The sequence below is a fragment of the Salminus brasiliensis genome, chromosome 8 (assembly GCF_030463535.1).
Source record: "Salminus brasiliensis chromosome 8, fSalBra1.hap2, whole genome shotgun sequence".
NCBI classification, from domain to species: Eukaryota; Metazoa; Chordata; class Actinopteri; order Characiformes; family Bryconidae; genus Salminus; species Salminus brasiliensis.
In genome coordinates, this window is record NC_132885.1 from 1,080,339 (window position 1) to 1,101,714 (window position 21,376).

The following is a 21,376-nucleotide window of genomic DNA, read 5'->3' on the forward strand; positions in this document are numbered from 1 at the left end:
CATGAGGGCAGGAATATTAGACCCCACTCTGCAGGACAAGGCCAATTTCCATCGGCATCCCGGCAGAGACTCAGCACACAGAGCCTGTGGTTGCCAGGCAGCAGCCCTGAGAGCGAGTCTCCAGCGCTGAGTGTCTCTCTGCCTTTCTCTGCCTCTCCTTTATAAGCTGGAGAGCGTGCCTGACACTCCATCAGTCTGACAGTAAAAGACCTCCTTTAGTGTGACCATTCATTCTGGAAATGATTCGCTAATATAACTGAAGCCTGCGGTGGCTTTAAGCTTGAGAAATCTTGTCTAAGACACTTTAACACTGCTTAACTGCCACCACTCATCCCTCAACCTCCACAACACTTTAATCCCTGGAAGTCAGGAGTTATTACTGTCATTTTATTGCACGTTTGACTGCAGTTACGTCTCAATTTAAACAGAATTACAGATTTATATTAGGGGCAGAGCTCCTCATTTCTCTCATCAGGTATTCATTCATAAAAGCATGAACAGTAACAAAGAAGCCATTCCCTGATAAAAGGCTACTGTTACCTGATAAAAGGCTACCGTTACCCGCTAAGATGCTACCGTTACCCGCTAAAAGCTACCGTTACCCGCTAAAAGGCTACCGTTACCCACTAAAAGGCTACCGTTACCCACTAAAAGCTACCGTTACCCGCTAAAATGCTACAGTTACCCACTAAAAGCTACCGTTACCCGCTAAAATGCTACCGTTACCCGCTAAAAGGCTACCGTTACCCGCTAAAAGGCTACCGTTACCCGCTAAAAGCTACTGTTGCCCGCTAAAAGCTACTGTTGCCCGCTAAAAGGCTACTGTTACCTGCTAAAAGGCTACTGTTACCTGCTAAAAGCTACCGTTACCTGCTAAAAGGCTACCGTTACCCACTAAAAGGCTACCGTTACCCACTAAAAGGCTACTGTTACCCACTAAAAGGCTACTGTTACCCACTAAAAGGCTACTGTTACCTGCTAAAAGGCTACTGTTACCCGCTAAAAGGCTACTGTTACCCGCTAAAAGGCTACTGTTACCCGCTAAAAGGCTACTGTTACCTGCTAAAAGGCTACTGTTACCCACTAAAAGGCTACTGTTACCCGCTAAAAGGCTACTGTTACCCACTAAAAGGCTACTGTTACCCGCTAAAAGGCTACTGTTACCTGCTAAAAGGCTACTGTTACCCACTAAAAGGCTACCGTTACCTGCTAAAAGTTACCGTTACCTGCTAAAAGGCTACTGTTACCCGCTAAAAGGCTACTGTTACCCACTAAAAGGCTACTGTTACCCGCTAAAAGGCTACTGTTACCCACTAAAAGGCTACTGTTACCCACTAAAAGGCTACTGTTACCCACTAAAAGGCTACTGTTACCCGCTAAAAGGCTACTGTTACCCGCTAAAAGGCTACTGTTACCCACTAAAAGGCTACTGTTACCTGCTAAAAGGCTACTGTTACCTGCTAAAAGGCTACTGTTACCCGCTAAAAGGCTACTGTTACCCACTAAAAGGCTACTGTTACCTGCTAAAAGGCTACTGTTACCTGCTAAAAGGCTACTGTTACCCACTAAAAGGCTACTGTTACCTGCTAAAAGGCTACTGTTACCTGCTAAAAGGCTACTGTTACCCGCTAAAAGGCTACTGTTACCCGCTAAAAGGCTACTGTTACCTGCTAAAAGCTACTTTTACCAACAAACCAACCAGGCAACCAGAACCAATGAGCAGAAAATGGGTCAAACACAGACATCAGTACAGTACCTAGACACCCTATAAACCCCCTATAAACAAGCCAATAGCAGTCGTTCAAAAGTTCAGCATTTTTACTGTTACTACATTGCACATTATAATTTTTTTACATATGTCTGATGGATGTCGATGTGCTTAATGGGGTGGAAGTTGGTGGAAATCTATGAGACAGCGGATCTTATCTTCTAATCTTATCTTCCAACAGTCCAGCACCCTGTAAAACACATCATCAGCTTTAGCGCCAAAGCCTCCGTTTAAAAGCTGCCTTACAGATTAATGTGAAATCAAGCAGGAATTACTATCTACTTAAACTCACGACTGAAAGTCTAGTTTGGCTTTGAGCTCCTCTCTGAAAGTTTACTTGTTCCAGTTATTGCCTTCAGTTTTCTTTAATATTTTAAACTAGTTGAGTGAAACACAAACGGCTAAAAATACATCACTGTACATGTAATGCATATAAAATATGACAGTTTACCTTAAGTTTTTATGATATTCTAATCTTTTTCTGATGCACTAGTATGCACTGGCTTTACATAAGACGCATGGCCATAAAGGCAGTAGCAGCCACCTGTGTAAATCCTTTAGTCCATCTAGATAACAGTGCACAAGCAAGTCTGTTAGAGATTACTGAACAGCTCCAGACAGTTTGAGGAGGGTGTACGATGGTTTAGGCCTTCAGTCAGCAACATGCTAATTTATAGAGTACAAGCTTCCATTATTTGTTAGCTACATTAACCTCATAACTCCAGTGTAAAGTAAAGGAGCACTAAGCCTGTCTTGGTTAATTGAGTATATTTGACAGTTTATGCTGAGCTTTGGCGTTAAACACTCCTCTGCTGGTGTGCTGATTTATCTGACCTGTGTTCAGGCTGGGCTGTAAAGCTGGGCGGGTTTGTGACACTGCTGTAGAACATTAACTAATGTGTGGAGGCTGCAGTGCTCTGCAGAATGATGAATGGCGCTATCGCTCCGGGGTCACGGGTTACAGATTAATATTCACACCGTGGCAGTAATTAAATTTAAAGTGCAAACACATCGCCGCTCTCTACACACACCGCCTGTCAGAGGGCGAACAGCAGGCTGCTTCAGCTGCCGACACACACAGCAGGTAATACACAGTCTCACCTGCGTCCAGTCAAACCCAGCACCAGGGACTGAATTAGAACAGCATCGGTCTAAAGCACACACACACACACACACACACACACACACACACACACACACACACACACAACCTACTGACATACACACTGATATACACACTACTGACAGACACACTGATATACACACTACTGATATACACACTACTGACAAACACACTGATATACACACTACTGATATACACACTACTGACATACTGATATACACACTACTGATATACACACTACTGACAGACACACTGATATACACACTACTGATATACACACTACTGACAGACACACTGATATACACACTACTGATGTACACACTACTGACATACTGATATACACACTACTGACAGACACACTGATATACACACTACTGATATACACACTACTGACAGACACACTGATATACACACTACTGATATACACACTACTGACATACACACTGATATACACACTACTGACAGACACACTACTGATGTACACACTACTGACAAACACAGTTCTGACATACACACTGATATACACACTACTGACAGACACACTGATATACACACTACTGACAAACACACTACTGACAGACACACTGATATACACACTACTGATATACACAGTACTGACAGACACTGACATACACACTACTGATATACACAGTTCTGACATACACACTGATATACACACTACTGACAGACACACTGATATACACACTACTGACAGACACACTGATATACACACTACTGACATACACACTACTGACATACACACTGATATACACACTACTGATATACACACTACTGATATACACACTACTGACAAACACAGTTCTGACATACACGCTGATATACACACTACTGATATACACACTACTGACAGACACACTACTGACAGACACACTGATATACACACTACTGACAGACACACTGATATACACACTACTGATATACACACTACTGACAGACACACTGATATACACACTACTGACAGACACTACTGACAGACACACTGAGATACACACTACTGATATACACACTACTGACAGACACACTGATATACACACTACTGATATACACACTACTGACAAACACAGTTCTGGCATACACACTGATATACACACTACTGACAGACACTGATATACACACTACTGACATACACACTACTGACATACACACTACTGATATACACACTACTGACAAACACACTACTGACAGACACACTGATATACACACTACTGACAAACACAGTTCTGATATACACACTACTGATACACACTACTGATATACACACTACTGACAGACACACTGATATACACACTACTGACATACACACTACTGACAGACACACTACTAATATACACACTACTAATATACACACTTCTGACAAACACACTACTGACAAACACACGACATACTGATACTGGTATACACTACTGACATACAGAATCCTGATATATACAATACTGACATTTGCACTGCTGATATATACACTACTGATATATACACCACTGACATATTGTTCACACTACTGATAAACACATTGCTGATATACACTCTACTGACATACACACCATGATATACAGTCTACTGACAAACACACTATTGACAAACACACTATTGACAAACACACTATTGACAAACACACGACCTACTGATACTGGTATACACTACTGATATACAGAATCCTGATATATACAGTACTGACATACGCACTGCTGATATACAGTGGGGAAAAAATTATTTAGTCAGTCACCCATTGTGCATGTTCTCCCACTTAAAAAGATGAGAGAGGCTGTAATTGACATCATAGGTAGACTCAACTATGAGAGACAAAATGAGAAAAAAAAAATCACTGTCTAATTTTTAAAGAATTTCTTAGCAAATAATGGTGGAAAATAAGTATTTGGTCAATAACAAAAGTTCATCTCAATACTTTGTTATGTATCCTTTGTTGGCAATGAGAGAGGTCAAACGTTTTCTGTATGTCTTCACAAGGTTGGCTCACACCGCTGCTGGTATGTTGGCCCATTCCTCCATGCAGATCTCCTCTAGAGCAGTGATGTTTTGGGGCTGTCGGCGGGCAACACAGACTTTCAACTCCCTCCAAAGGTTTTCTATGGGGTTGAGATCTGGAGACTGGCTAGGCCACTCCAGGACCTTGAAATGCTTCTTACGAAGCCACTCCTTTGTTGTCCTGGCAGTGTGCTTGGGATCATTGTCATGCTGAAAGACCCAGCCACGTTTCATCTTCAATGCCCTTGATCATGGAAAGAGGTTTGCACTCAAAATCTCACAATACATTGCCCCATTCATTCTTTCATGTACACGGACCAGTCGTCCTAGTCCCTTTGCAGAGAAACAGCCCCAAAGCATGATGTTGCCGCCCCCATGTTTCACAGTTGGTATGGTGTTCTTTGGATGCAGCTCAGCATTCACTCTCCTCCAAACACAGCGAGTTGTGTTTGTACCAAACAGTTCTACTTTGGTTTCATCTGACCATCAGACATTCTCCCAATACTCTTCCAGAACATCCAAATGCTCTCTAGCAAACTTCAGACGGGCCGGATATGTACTGGCTTAAGCAGGGGAACACGTCTGGCACTGCAGGATCTGAGTCCCTGGCGGCGTAGTGTGTTACTGACGGTAGCCTTTGTAACGTTGGTCCAGCTTTCTGCAGGTCATTCACTAGGTCCCCCCGTGTGGTTCTGGGATTTTTGCTCACCGTTCTTGTGATCATTTTGACCCCACGGGCTGAGATCTTGTGTGGAGTTTTTCTTGGGTAAATAGCAAAGCACTTTGTAAGTCGCTCTGGATAAGAGGGTCTGCTAAATGCCGCAAATGTAAATGTAAATACACACCATGATATACACCCTACAGACATACACACCATGATATACACCCTACAGACATACACTATAATTAATAAAGAATAAATTAGTCAACTGCAGCTTTGAAGTCTTTACCTCAGTCTTAAATTCACCTTTAATCTGCCCGTCTCTGTTTCTGACCATCTGCTCAATATTCATACAGCTCTCTCTCTCGCCCGCCCAGCCAGTCCCTTCTTATCAGACTGTGTTAGAGTTATCTGGCCGGTGGCGAGTGATAAATCATGATTAGAAAGAGAGTGTGAGGTGTGTGTGTGTGTGTGTGTGTGTGTCCTGCAGCGGTGTGTAATGACTGTAACAGATGAATCTGACGTGAGAAGATCAGAGCACTCAGACTCGGCTCACCTGAGCACTGATGACAAAAGCGTTTAAACTCAGCGGCTCCTTAAACTGAAATGACGCCTAAGTAAAGGAATTCCACTAAACAGGAGATCTCTGAGACTCAGCTTCACTGCACAGATTCAAAAGCTGTGGGACAAACGGACAGTGCACTGACCCTTATTACAGAGAGTGGACCAGCTTAGGGTTAGAGTTAGGGTTAGGGTTAGGGTTGGGGTTAGGGGTGGGGTTAGTGTTAGTGTTAGGGTTAGGGGTGGGGTTAGAGTTCGGGTTGGGGTTAGGATTAGAGTTAGGGTTAGAGTTAGGTTTAGGGTTGGGTTTAGGGTTGGGGCAAGGGTAGAGTTAGAGTTAGGTTTAGAATTATGGTTGGAGTTAGAGTTGTAGTTTTAGAGTTAGAGTTAGGGTTGGGGCCAGAGTTAGAGTTACTTTTAGGGTTGGGGTTAGAGTTAGGTTTAGGGTTGGGGTTAGAGTTTTGGGGTTAAGATTAGGGTTAGGTTTAGGGTTGAAGTTGGCATTGAAATTAGGGTTAGAGTTAACGTTATGTTGGGGCCAGAGTTAGAGTTACTTTTAGGGATGGGGTTAAGTTTAGGGTTAGGCTAGAGTTAGAGTTAGGTTTAGGGTTGGGGTTAGAGTTAGGTTTAGGGTTGGGGTTAATGTTAGGTTTAAGGTTAGACTCATAGTTGGGGTTGGGTTTAGGTTTAAGGTTGGGGTTAGAGTTAGGTTTAGGGTTAGAGTTGGGTTTAAGGTTAGACTCATAGTTGGGGTTGGGTTTAGGTTTAAGGTTGGGGTTAGAGTTAGGTTTAGGGTTGGAGTTAGGTTGAACTTGTTGTGCTGTTGTGCATGTATTTTACTGAACAACTGGGTAAACATCCACAGTTCAGGCTAGAAATTGTAAGTAAACCTTGAACCGCATAAACCTTCAGTAGCAGTCACCTCCACCAAATGTCACCTGTAGCTGCAAATAAGCTTAGCACATGGTGAGGAGGAATTCTGGACCATTCCTTCCTGCAAATGTGTTTCAGTTTATCAAAACTTCTGGGATGTGTTGCATGCCCAGCACTCTTCAGGTCCTGACACAGCATCTTAATTAAGGGTTAAAATCGGACTCTGACCTGGACATTTAAAAACATTCATTTTTAACCACTCTGTAATTAATGTGTGTGTTTTGGGTCATTGTCTTCAGCTTGAGGCCATGAACTGCTGCTTACATTCTCCTCTAAATCCCTGGTTCCCTGAATGATCACAAGGCTTCCAGGAGCTGGGGCAGCAAAGCAGCCTTAAACCATGATGCTCCCTCCACCATGCTTCACAGTTGGGTGAAGTTTTGGTGTTGGTGCTCAGTGTTCTTAACTTCCAAACACACTTTTGTCTCATCTGTTCATAGAACACTTTTCCAGAAGCCATGGAGAACACCCAGACAGTCATGGTCTGCAATGTTTTCTGACAGCAGTGTCTTCTTTAGTAGTGGTCTTCAGTGAACACCATTCTTGATTTTCACATGAACACACTGAAGAGGTTTCTGCAGTTTGTAGAGTCTTCTGTAGGTCTTTTGCTGTTACTCTTGGGTTCTTTCTCACCTTTTTCCTCTTTTTGATCATAACAGGAAGCCCAGCATGACAGTAGCACCAGTCCTGGTGATTGCTATCACTAGCAATGACCCCAACACTAGGAGGGTGAGGACTCCACTGATACACCAGCTAACAGACGCCTGTGCTGACCTACATCACACTAGGAGTGACACTAGGCAGTGCCATCAACCCGCTGTTGAGAGAGCAAGGCCAGTTGACCTCTCTCTGACTTCTGGCTGCTGATGGCAAGCAGCATGACCCAGGATTCAAACCAGCGATCCTCGGTTGCTAGTGGCAGCGCCTTAGTCAGCTGGACCTCTCAAACCCCCACAAAATACATAGTAATACATTATTACTATTATACATTATTATTATGGGTCATTGTCCAAATATTTATGGACTGCATCGTACCTGGGTCATGTCAGGATAACAGTCTTCGTCTGGTCGTTCTCGCCGGTTCTGAGTAAAGAGCAGAGCTTTCCACAGAGTATCACAATTTATTAGCATCGTTCAATTCTTCAAGTACACACAGTTAGAACAGAAAGCTCACTGTAAACTCAACTCAGGGTTTTCCAGGCAGCTGAATAATTGAGCATATTTAACACTACAGAAGAGGCCATGTAAACAACTCCATTCAGAAGGGCCGAACCCAAGAGGCGGCCCGCTGTCCGACACGTCCATTAAAACCCAGAAAAAATCAAAGCTCAAATCAAGATTAAATGCAAGGCCACTTTTGGAATAAAGTCATGATGTTAGATAAACTTAACCAAGCATGCATTCTTACTTACAACAGCTTCCCCAAATGTAACCATATTGCCATTGCCTCAAAGTTTTGTCAGCTGGGTTTTAAACAAATCCAAAAGAAACAGAAGTCTTTACACGGGTCAAAGGCTGTACAGTTTGAGGTACTTTCAGAGATGATCTCATTCACAAACAGAGCAGAAACTCAGACTAAACTGGACTGGAATGAAACACTGTGGGAGCCTTTTTACCCAGTCAGCCACATGACCACATGACTAGTCACGGGATGGGAAGTAGCTTTACCCTGGATTTTGCAGATGTGTGAAAGGACAGTCAGGAGAAACCCTCCATAATAGGAAATGTGTGAGATGTGTGAACACTGAAAAATGAAATAATAATAATAATTAGGTAATTAGTTTAATTTTTTAACAACTCTATGGATAAAATCAGTGATGTAAGCGTACTTCCCTTCTGCTCCTTATTCCCACAATCATAGTTTTATATCAATTATAATTGTAATGTGCAGTACCGGACTAAAAGCAAAAGTTGTCCGAATACTTATGGACAACACTGTACTTGGGACATGTTTGGGCAACAGTCTTTGAATTGACCTGGTTCACCATCATTCCTTCTGCTGTAGAGTCGCCATTTTGCAGATATACATGTAACACAGACCAGCCATAACATTAAATAACTGCAGCATCCTTTAAAGAAGGTTCTTCAAGGGTACTTGTACTACTAAAGGCAATGGGTTTGTAGAAGATTAATTAATTAATCGATCAGTTAATCAAATAAATGAATGCATAAATAAATAAACCTCTGTAACTGAATAATAATTATAATAATGTTTAGATGTATAAGTATGCATTGTGTGTAAACATTTCATACATATTATACATTCCACCTGCCCATAAAACCCATAGAATTAGTGAAATAAAAGCACTGTAAATGTTTATGGTGGTGTTGTGCTCTTTACTGCCCTCTACTGTCAGAAAGTTTGGTAACACGGCCTGAATTGGAGCCTTTCTGAAATTAAGTGTAAATGGTAAAGTTCTGCGTCTGAAAAAAACACAAATTAGGACTGGGATTCTCCACGTCTGTGTGCTTGAGCTTCTCTTCATTGGTTTTCATCAGTCCTTTATAACCAGTTTTGTGAAGCATCTTCAAGACACAGCTTTGCTTCTAGTGGGTGTGTTTTTGTTGTAGCACCATTTCGAAAAACACGTCCTCTAAACATCCAGCAAAACGAACGGCTTGTGATTGGTCATTTTGCAGTTAAATGGCCCCTTCCTGTCAAAGTAGGCCGTTCCTGGCTACATTTGGAGAGGACTTTCCCTAGTCCAATATGAGTCTTACAGGACTAGGTCTGGCATGTCCTATAGCCTTCTGGGATTCACGTTTTCCTTTAAACTGTTTAACTGTCTTTAGAAAATGAAACTGATACTACAGCTCTGTGTTTTCCTTTTCCTTTTAAACATTTTCAATCTCTACTACAGCTGTCTGTCTCACACAAGAGTGTAGAGAGGGTTGGGTATTGGTGGGCCAAATGAACCAGAACTGGAAACAAAGACATTAAAAGGAGTTTAAATGGGAATTTCAGTTTGGTGACTGGATTATGGAAGGCCCCACTCTTCAATTAAAAGAGCCAAGCAACTCGTCAGTAAACTCAATGCTTGGTAAAAACTAAACTCAGGACATTCAAACTTCAAAGAGAAAGAACTGTAAATGCCATCTCACTCGAAATAAGACCACAAATAAATACAGCAAATTAGATTTTTTATCAGATTGGCCACATTATAGACCTGCCGTCACTGCAGCGTCTTTTAATTAAATGTATTCCAATACTGAAATAACATTTCTGACCCTGATCCCTGATCCCACATGGCATAGCTATAGCCACACTCCTTATCTACACACTGTAGAAAATGTGTAATCAGGCCAACTTAATCTGATGCAGTATCTGATTCCAGAGCGTTTTCGAGTTAACTCAACTTAGTTCAGTCCAAAGTTCTCCTAACTCACATTTCTCTTTTCAGCATCTCAGTTTAATCGATAGTACATATTGAGTTGAGCCTCTAAAGCATTAGAAATTGAGCTGTTCATTAATTTAATACCGTGTAAGATGTTTGAGGAGTCTGCGGCTCAGTCTGCTTACTGTTCATTCCCGGCTCAACTCGGTGTGTAGTGTTGACTAAACAGAGGTGCAGAAGTGAAAAATGTGAGTTAGTGACTAAACTAAGATGAGTTAACTCAATTAACTCAAACAATTCTAAGGTTTTAAGTTGATTATAGTTGGAGTTGTATCTGTTACTGTGTAGCTTCTAAAATGCTGGTATTACTGTTTCTATGGGACTGTCTGCTAATTTACAGAAGACTAATGACCTCGAGTTTAATCTGCTAATGTCCAACAGCTACATTTACCATAACGAGGAAAGATGATGTTCTGATTGGTTTAAAGTTACATATTGGATGAACATCTAACACAGTCCATTTGAATGTGCTGGGTTGCATAAAATTGTCATACTTTTGTTCAAAATTACATTTGATTTTGTTAAAATGTGAGAAATTAACTCAACAACTCTTTTTTTCTTTTTTTTCGACACAATCGATTTAAAACACTTCTTCGGATTTGTGATCCGGCTCAGACCAAAGGACATTTAACAGTTCAGATATGGACATCATCAGGGTATCGTTGTCGAAATATGTCTACAAGCAAATCAAAGGCTGTAAATAGTTGTACTGGGTAATTGGGATCAAATGGGCAGCTTGAAAATGACTCAGTACAGTACAGGTCTTGGGTCATTCCAGTACTCGGACACTGGGCAGAATGACGGGCCATTATCCTTTTGTTGTATTTTTCTTTCTTTTCTCCAACTGTGGGGTAATTATATATATATATATATATATATATATATATATATATATATATATATATATATATATATATATAAATACTAAATGACCCAAAGTATGTGGACACCTGAACATCCCTCAGTCAGGTTTCTCTGCACCATACTCAGCCAGACCATTATTTTGTGAAGCTCTCTGCACACTGGTTCACACAGTTGGAAGCACAGAGTTATCTAGGACAGGGTTTCTTAACCACCCGACAGAGCCAGTACCGGTGCCGAGCCCAAGAAAAAAAAACTTGCTTAAACATGATCCTAGATGTCTGTGTTAACCATGGGACTACCTCTATGTTTTACTGTTATCATTTTTGACATAATGTAAATCTGGCAGTTGTTATTTATATTGTATCAGAATTTGGAATAAAATCTTTCACTAAAATGAAATTAAATTATTTCATTCAAATTTTCATTAAAAGTTAAGAAGGTTTTTTCTTGTCTTATAAAGTTGCCATTTTGGAGATAGAAGGTTGTTGCGTGAGAGTGAAAACACACATATTAACACTGTCTTCTTGTCTTTCATATAGAGTCTAATGGATTTTAAATGGAGCTGGTTGGATTTTCTGAGTTGTGTGGACATATTAGTCACCAGGCTGACCAATCTTTGGAGCACTATGGAAGAGAACCCCAAGATTGAGCTATCAGTAGGACCAGTGATCGCTATTCTGGACCGCACCACAGCGTGAAAATAACTTTCACACTCGACTAAACATCCCAAAGTCTCAAAGTCCTGGAAAAAGCTCACTGCCTAACCATTTTCCTTCCCTGGAACTAAGGCTCTCAGAAGGACCCATTAATTAGAAGGGGCGTCCACATACTTTTGGTAGTCACCCTTATCAGTGTTCCTCTGAGCAGGCAGGTCCATCCGCTGTTGCTGGAGAGAACGGAGCAGAATGGTTGGAGAGCAAAGGTCAATTAAAGCCTTCTAGAGTGATCCTACCGAGGCCAACCCAGACATATGCGTTTGGTTTATGATGCATATACACACATTCATATGGCATAAACGGATGGAAAACAGCAGTCCACAGCGAAAGTCTTGCATTACACTGAAAGAAAACACTAAAAACCAGTTTAAAAATAAAAAAGTAAACAAATAAATACATAAATAAATAAATAAACGAATGAAGAAGCACTAATATAGTGCATAAACCATATGTTGTTTCTTTGTTGTTTTCCTCAGCGTCAGTTACAGTTATTTTGTGCATCAGACAGAAAGAGGAGGAGTAGCTCGGAATGCCCTTCCTATGATATTCGCATTTCTTTTTTTTCCTTTGTCTTTTATTTCGGATGTAAGAAAACCAAGGTTCAGAGAGTCTTCTGCTCCATGGAATGTCACAGGCCAAGTCGCTGCAGCCTCTCTGAATGTGGTGGTATTCCATGCAAGCGCTGATCCGCAGCTTTTCTCCCACTGGCCGTGTAAACAAAGCTGCTCGAGCTGTCAAAACAACCTCCTAAAGGTTAGCGCTCGCTTTTCTGACGTCAGAGAAAGCTCTCCAGGCTGCAGCGTTGCTGCCGCGATGGGCTATTTTTGGGGCGAATGCAGAAGGTCTCCTGGGAGAGTGAGATGGTTTGAGATGCTCCCCGCAGTTCGGTGTGTGTTTTTTGAGGCCCGTTCACAGAAAAAAAAAGAAAAAATAAACATCCGTCACATGTCCACGTCTCCGTCGTAGGCCAGAGCCAGAGCCTTCTGAGGAGGAGACGGGCTCTTGCTCTGTTTGACTGGTCTGCTGCTGGGAGGAAGAAGAAAACAGTAAGAAAACACCAGAAAGTTATTTTTCACAAAGTAGCTGATTCACACAGCATCTTTATTAGATTATTCTACATTCATAATTATGGGATCTTATAGTACCTTACAGCATGTATATGTACATAGCATAATTGAAATGGTCTTATATATATATAAGAAACTACAAACACATTCATAACATGTTATAACATGTCTATGTATTTGTTGGATGTGTGAAAAATGGGTCAGAAAGCACATACAGTTCATGATTGGCTAAAAGGAGTGATTCTGAGCATTTGGGCATGGCCAATCACCATAGTATGAAGGAAGTAGCTGAATCTGCAGGTGTATGGAAGCAGATGGTCATATGGGCCTACCAGCAGTGGCAGAAACCCTTACAGTCTACAGTAATCCTCCTCATTCTTGAGCAGAAGTGAGCGAAGGCCTCTTGCGGGTCACTCTGCTCCATATGCTGATGGTCTGCAGCTTATTGTGGAGAGTTCTTTCAGAAATTGGTGGTGAAGAACCTTGTCTGGAAGCGAAGCTGACGGCCCCTGTCCGTCAGTTTCAACATTCAACCACAATCCTGAGGAGACTGGACGCTTTCATACACCTGCAGATTCAGTTCCTTCCTTCACACTATGGTCTTTGGAACGCCCAAATGCTCACAATCGCTCCTTATAGCCAATCATCAACATCTGCTATCTACACTATGAACTGCTTTGTACCACCTCTCTATATGTAATGCATTATAATGTGTGAAGGTGTTCATACATGGAATTATGTATTTAAGGTAACGTCTCTTGTCTATGATGTTGGTGGAATAACCCACATTTCAGTTGTGTTGTGTTGTCTGTACTCTTGGTTCCTGTGGTAAAGTCCTGTGTGGTTAAGGGTTGGGTAATTGATGGCCGTTTTAGGAAATGAAATAATGACAAAAGGTGACAAACGTCTCGAGTTAGGAACCATAAGTGGTTATTTTGTGGCCCTGCTTATCATTTGAAGCACTTTTTAAGGATTTAAGTATGCTAAACCAACCCTAACACAGTCCCACAAGCTCTGAGTGAGTTTAAATCATTTGAAGCACCTTTATGCTTAAGAGTAAAGTGGGTAACAACACCGCCTTCCCCATGGTAGTTCAATTCTCCAGCTGGGCAAGCACACCCCTCTACACCAATAACGGGCAAGACCCCTAACTCTGCAATCTGCGACCTGTGTAACATGATTCACATGTAAGAGCTTCGGAAAGACAGAATCAGACAAATGCTGTAGGTAGAAAAACTCAACCATTATAGGAGTTCATTTGCATATTGGGACGGTCAGTAGAGAGAATATTACACCTGGCCTTACACCAAGAGTCCACTAGAATGAGGCAATCCTCACTCTTGGGCTTCAGTTCTGCTGTGTGGAATACACACCTGTTCCCGCCTCACTGAGCTGCTTCTTTCTTCTGGAATGGATTTTAAAGTTTTTCTATTAGTGTTTAAAGCTCTAAATCGACCAGTGCCTACATCCATTACACGCTGCCTGACAGACTTTATTCCAAATCAGATCTAATGCTCATCAAATGCTGGACGTTCCTGCAGTGAACCAGAAGACAAGTGGAGAAGCTGCACTTCTTTTATTTATGCTTCAAAGACCAGTTCTTTACCTGCTCAGATCCAGCAGCATCTGAAAGCTGAAATCTTCAGTATTGTCAGATACTGATCCAATTAAAAACTACTGAGCTTTAAAACGAACTGTTCACAAAGCTCTTAATTTAAGAGAATCATCTAAAGCTCAAACATTTCAATCAAAAACAAAAGCTCAAATCAAACTCCAATCATGTGTACAGTTCCAGGATAGATTGCTTTCCACTTCAATAATCAATAACCCCTCTTTAATCCTGCCTTTTCATACCAATAAACCCATACCCACACCACCCATACCAATAAACCCATACCCACACCACCCATACCAATAAACCCATACCCACACCACCCATACCAATAAACCCATACCTACACCACCCATACCAATAAACCCATACCCACACCACCCATACCCATAAATCCATATCCATAAATCCATTCCCACACCATTCATACCCATAAACCCATACCACACCCATAAATCTATACCTATAAATCCATAAATAAATCCATACCCATAAATCCACACCCATAAATCCATACCCATAAATTCATACCTATAAACCCATATCCTTAAATCCATACCCATAAATTCATACCTATAAACCCATATCCTTAAATCCATACCCATAAATTCATACCTATAAACCCATATCCTTAAATCCATACCCATCTGCACCATATTTATTAATGTAAATTCATACCCAAACCCACACCACTTCATACTACATGGTATGGGTCTACACCATACCCATACCATCCATACCTACAGCACTTCATACCCAGATACACATCAGTGTTCACAAGACCTTTCCCCAAAGCTCTGCAGCCTGTTAGTAGGCCTCTGTTAGTAGTCTATTAGTCTGTTAGTGCTCTAAAGCTGATGGTCAGCTGACTGTTTTTCAGACTAGTGCTGTACAGCTTGCAGTGCAGCCTCTGTTCTTCTAGTCACAAAGTTTTCTGCCAACAGCAGTTACTGACCAATCCACACCTGCATCCTCATTTGTGCGCCCATTTGTGGTTACTAGGCTCACCAGTTCCTTCTTCTTCATAATGTTTAATACAGGTTGGCCGGATCTCTCTTATAGTTTTAGACAAACAATGATTCCATTGACTCTCTTTGGTCCTCAGATGTGACCAAATGCTTAGAATCAAGGGCTGAAAGCTGTGCTACACCTGCACTGAGGTGTTTGAAAGTATGCAGAAAAAGATCTGCAGTTTCTACACGGCAAAACGAAACTGTAAAACTCTGAAGTATACAGTGTGAGAATGTGCACTCTAGTCACATGTGAACACTTTAAAAAAAAAAAGAAGTATTCCTTTGAGTTTCTTTTTTCCAGTGTCTTCCTCTTCCACTAGGTGGCTGTATTGTGCTGCATTTTGGACCGAGCCCTGCCTGCCCCAGCACTGCCAAAAGCGCTGGAGCATGCAGCCAGGATGGTAATTTTGGATCTAAAAACCCACACATCATCAAATCAGATAACAGTGTGTGACAAGTGCTATTAATATCCTCAAAGCGTTCCTGCCTGGAATACACTTCCAGGGGACGCACACATCCGAGGAGCGGGTGCCATATTTTCCATGTAATCATAAGGTTTGGATGTAGTTATACATACCAGAAGAGAAAGGACACGGCAATGATGAACAGGATGAGGATGAAGCCTCCAGCTGTGGCCCCGTACACCCACATCTTTATCCTCCCGTCTGTATACAAACACACACACACAAACAAAACACACACCACATCAGGCTGACAGACAGCAGCTGTGATATTTCCCTTCAGCCTCTGACCTGACAGCGCTTCCTTTAAAGCACAGCTGGAGCATTCAGCAGAGAATCTCATAGAACACAATTCTGAGAACTGAGCTCTCACTCACTGGCCACTTTATTAGAAACACCTACCATGTGCTTCCACTCACTGGCCACTTTATTAGAAACCCCTACCTTGTGCTTCTACTTACTGGACACTTTATTAGAAACACCCACCTTGTGCTTCCACTCACTGGCCACTTTATTAGAAACCCCTACCTTGTGCTTCCACTCACTGGCCACTTTATTAGAAACTCCTACCTTGTGCTTCCACTTTCTGGCCACTTTATTAGAAACACCTACCTTATGCTTCCACTCACTGGCCACTTTATTAGAAACCCCTACACTGAACCGTACCGCTCCACTGCACAGGTGTAGAGTTACAGAATGTAGCTCCATCTGCTGCTGCAGTTTATCTTCTCCCCTCTACACCATTCCTTATTGGTCAGTTTCTGTCCACTAATGAAGGAATGAAGGTCTAGAGGACAACAGATGGGCTACAGTTTCTAACTAAACGCCGGCAAAGTGGAGCTACAAGAGAGAGAGCGGGAGAGAGTTTCTGATAAAGTGGCCAGGGAGCGTATGTAGACAGGTTCAAAAGATACGAGTGAAGTCAGGCTGCTCTGATGGTATCCCCAGAGTTTTGGACAATAGCGCTGACTGGAGGCGTCTGAAGCTGCAGTGCTGAGCACTAAATTCAGATCTAATCAGGAATGGCCGAAAGCCAGCGGTAAAGCAACACTCTCATGTTACGTTATGGCTGATACAAATCACACTGTAATGAAACTTTGGCAGGAGGACGCGGGGGATCCCCTCGCCTCCATGCATCTCCATCAGGTCTAAACTGCGGCGTAATAAACCCAGTTCTATATCAGCCGGCCTCCTGGGGCATCATAAAGGCAGCAGGCTCATCTGCTATAACTCTAACGGTGTGCCACCGCTACGCCAGCACTAAACTGCCACAGCACAGTGCCGTCCTCATCTGCATTTGAAATACCTGGCTCATTCTGCAGTCACGGGAAGAAGACGTCGTCTGAAGTCTTTCTATACATGTTGGAGAGCTGTGTTATTTACAGCTGCTTTGGGATGAGCCGGATTTCTGTGTTCTGATTATCTGATAAGTGACAATTACAGACACAGTCGTATTGTTAGTAAAAAACCCCAAAATTTCACTGAGCTCCTAAACACCTAAACCCTTGTGTTTACCCTCTCTCTCTTTTTCCATGCACCATCCATCCATCCGTTCCATCCCGGTACCGCCAGACCTGGCTCTCCACTACCCTCCTGCCCGCTGTCCTGCTCTGGAGCCTCGCATTGACTGATCCTCACCTCACTGCAGGACTCTGCTTCTGACTGTGTACCTGCAGGACTTTATCCCCTCACTCACATTTTCATCTTGATTTTACCTTTTTATTTCTCTTAATTCAGTTTAGTTTTACTGTTGTTTTTATTCCTGTTTTGATTTTTATTATTACTATCCACTGTCGCCAGGGGAGGACGGGTTCCTCTTTTGAGTCAGGTTTCTTCCTCTCCATCCGAGGGTTTTTTTCTTGCCACTGTTGCCACTGGCTTGCTCAAAAGAGGCTCGGAACTGGATCTCTCTAAAGCTGCTTTGTGACAAGATTAGTTGTGAAAAGCTAAAAATAACTAAATTTGAACTGAATTGAATGGTTCATGTCTTTTATTAAAGCACATTAAAGCACATTCCATAATATTCACAATTCAGGCTAGAAAAAGTAAGTGACCCTTTACATTAATGCCCAGTTATTATAATATAACTATATTATAGTTATTATAGTATAAACTAGTAGAAATTATAGTTAAAATGTACAATTCTGTTTGGAAATCAAAAAGTCAGATAATTGTCAAATATATGGTTAGAATTTCACGTTGTGAGGACGTTTATGGTGTGACGTTTAGCGGATGTTGGGTTTTGGTGATCTCTTGGTGAACTCACGACTAAATATTGGTATTTTTGGTCAATATGATGTTAGCACGTGACGTTTGGAAGATATTTGGTTACTTGGTTACAACTTAAAACCAACAAAAAATGACCGTCAGCCGCCGTTAGTACGGTACGTTACATTGACAGTGACGTTAGGTGTTGTCTTGACATTGACTTCTAGTCACCCAGCACCACAAACCTACATTCAGCCTACATTCTATATTCAACCATTTAACTAGATAGCAACGCAAATTCAGGTCCAGGAAGTAATAATCCAGAGCTGCCCAGCGGATTTTCCCCTTTTGGACCAGACTTTTCCATCTCCACACCAGAAAACATTGTCTATAGACATTATCGTTAGCCAGCTGGGTCCCTTCTCCCTGAGCTAACCGGTTTAAGTGTTTCAGTTATTAGGAGATAAGACTGAAAGTGTTACAATTTCAAGTTCTTTGTCAATAGAAAGCAAAGAAAACCTGGATCTTCTAAAAGAAAATCTGAGCAATGCCTCATGAACACCACAGCGGTGTGTGTGTGTGTGTGTGTGTGTGTGTGTGTGTGTGTGTTGTTAGTGTATTTAGACTATAATAATAATAGATTATAATTTGTGTTTTGTCTATAATTGTGATTTAGAATGGGACTTTCTGGTGCAGCTACACAATAGCCTAATTCCTTAATCCAGAACCTCTCATTTACATCAGTACCAAACCTCTTCTGTTGCTGAATGCAATCAGACCCTCACAGCAATGTTTCACCATCTAGGGGGGACAACCCCCTGACTAACAGCCTTGATCTCAGACGAAATGCTGGAGAAGCTGCTGTGAGTTTCCCCAGACAGAGATTAAGTCTAGTCCTGGACCACAGAGCATTCTGAGAGGAGGATCTCCAGAACAAGAAGACGAGTCCATGATTGTGGGAAACCATCTCATAGCATACCTGGGCTGAGCGGCTGCAGGGACCACTCACTGAAGAAGTCCTGGATGTGGGAGGGGCCAGGCTTTAACCTCCCTGAGCTGGTCTTTACATCCGCCTTTCTGGTGTCCCCGCCAGGGGTCTTGGTGCAATAGTCCAGAAAGCCATGTGTGGTCATCACCTCCGTGTAGCCCTTCTCACATCCACACACACCACTCTGATACAGACAGGGGGGAGAGTGTGTGAGAGCCTGCTGTGGACTATCATTACTACTAGTCAGCTGTGTGTGGAGTAGCTCAACCCCAACCTCCAGTCGAGGTATTGTTCCCACGGCTACTAACTAAAATACATTTGCATTTATCAGCACCTGAACTGAACTGAATTCATAATAAACACTGAATATTCAGAGTACATACTGAATAATTCATAGTGGATACTGGATAATTCATAGTGGATACTAAATAATTCATAGTAGACACTAAATAATTCATAGGAGATACTGAATAATACATAGTGGATACTGAATGAGACATAGTAGATACTCAATAATTCATAGTGGATAATGAATAATTCATAGTGGATAATGAATAATTCATAGGAGATACTGAATAATACATAGTGGATACTGAATGAGACATAGTAGATACTCAATAATTCATAGTGGATAATGAATAATTCATAGTGGATAATGAATAATTCATAGTGGATAATGAATAATTCATAGCGGATACTAAATAATTCATAGTAGATACTGAATGAGTCATAGTAGATACTGAATAATTCATAGTGTATGATAATAAATTCATAAATAATTTATAGTAGATGCTGAGTAATTCATAATAAACTCTGAATATTCAGAGTAGATGTTGAATAATGTATATGCAATTTTTTTTACATTTCTAAAATGAATAAGAAACCAGGTCATGTTTTGCTTCCTGTAGTGAAGTAAATGATGATTGTAACACAGCATTTTTTCATGTAAAAGTTTTTTTTTTATAACCCATTGATTTATTGAGTTATTGATTTATGGCTGCAGCCACACTGGTTATGCAGGGCACTTTCCTCCGCTTGTACAGTAGAAGTGCTATAGTAGCTGGAAATGAGCAGTCTGGGTAGTAAAACACACTCCAATGGGGTGATGCAGTACGTAAAGTAAACAGGGCTTAAACTGAGTGTCAACACGAATTTCAGACTCTGACTCATGCCTTTAAGGAGAACACATTCCAAGAAGCTGATTTTGTAGAGAGCATTTGCACCCTAAGCCATTCTTAGAGGATTTACACCTGGAATGCCAAACCTAATATGACTCAATAATAACTACATTCACCAGGACTATATTCATAATATTATGTCAGGTCTATAGAAGGGTAGGAGAATGTTACATAACTTTTTTAAATTATTACCAGTCATCGACTCTGCTTAAACGAAAATATTAAATTAGACACTTAATAACATGACTACAGCTGCACCTGCACCTTCTGCACCTTCTGTACTACAACTCAACCGAGGTAGAAGATAAAGTGATGAAGCAGAACAATTCTACAGCCAATAAAGCTAGTATTGGGTATAATCTCCTGTTAGATTTAGCCATTTAGAGTCTCTAAGGTATGCTAACTGTGCCAAATTGACTAATAATATGCAGTCTGTCTATAAAATGCTGTTAATTTCCATTACCGTGGACTAATTATACACTCTGAAGTCTCTGCACATTACTTACAGTGCTAAACCATTGCTTTTCCCTGCGGCATGATTTACCCCATATCCATATTTCACTCAGTAGTATTATATTCCAACAGAGTCACATGATGACAACTGACCAATCATGTCTGTCTTAGGAAAAACTGAGGGGTATAAAGCCCCCCAGCCTTGAGCTGTGGAGCAGTGGAACTCTTGAAATTCTCTTGTAACTAAATGCAACGTGCCTCTAAAATCTAGTAGAAAGCCCCTTTCTCTGGACAGTAGAGACAGTTACTCCAACAGAAGCAGGATCAGCTCTTTTAATACCCTTGATTTTGGAAGAACTGATGATTGAGCA

General features: G+C 41.5%; 2 protein-coding genes across 4 annotated transcripts in view; one reads left to right on the plus strand and one right to left on the minus strand.

The window, feature by feature from the left end:
* Positions 1-21,376, plus strand: part of nxph2a (neurexophilin 2a) — a 289,488-nt gene that overhangs the window by 210,881 nt on the left and 57,231 nt on the right. The gene's annotated exons all lie outside the window — the stretch shown is intronic.
* The window catches only part of thsd7ba (thrombospondin, type I, domain containing 7Ba), a 364,279-nt gene continuing 351,086 nt past the window's right edge, over positions 8,184-21,376 (minus strand). For 2 of the 3 annotated variants that reach the window (XM_072685346.1, XM_072685347.1), the window contains exons 28-30: positions 19,366-19,558; positions 16,295-16,382; positions 8,184-13,051 (exon numbers count right to left, since the gene is read on the minus strand). In XM_072685346.1, the coding sequence (XP_072541447.1) occupies positions 12,967-13,051; positions 16,295-16,382; positions 19,366-19,558 (366 nt within the window). In that variant the 3' untranslated portion in view covers positions 8,184-12,966. The remainder of the gene's footprint in view (positions 13,052-16,294; positions 16,383-19,365; positions 19,559-21,376) is intronic. The other variant, XM_072685348.1, reaches the window with a different exon arrangement.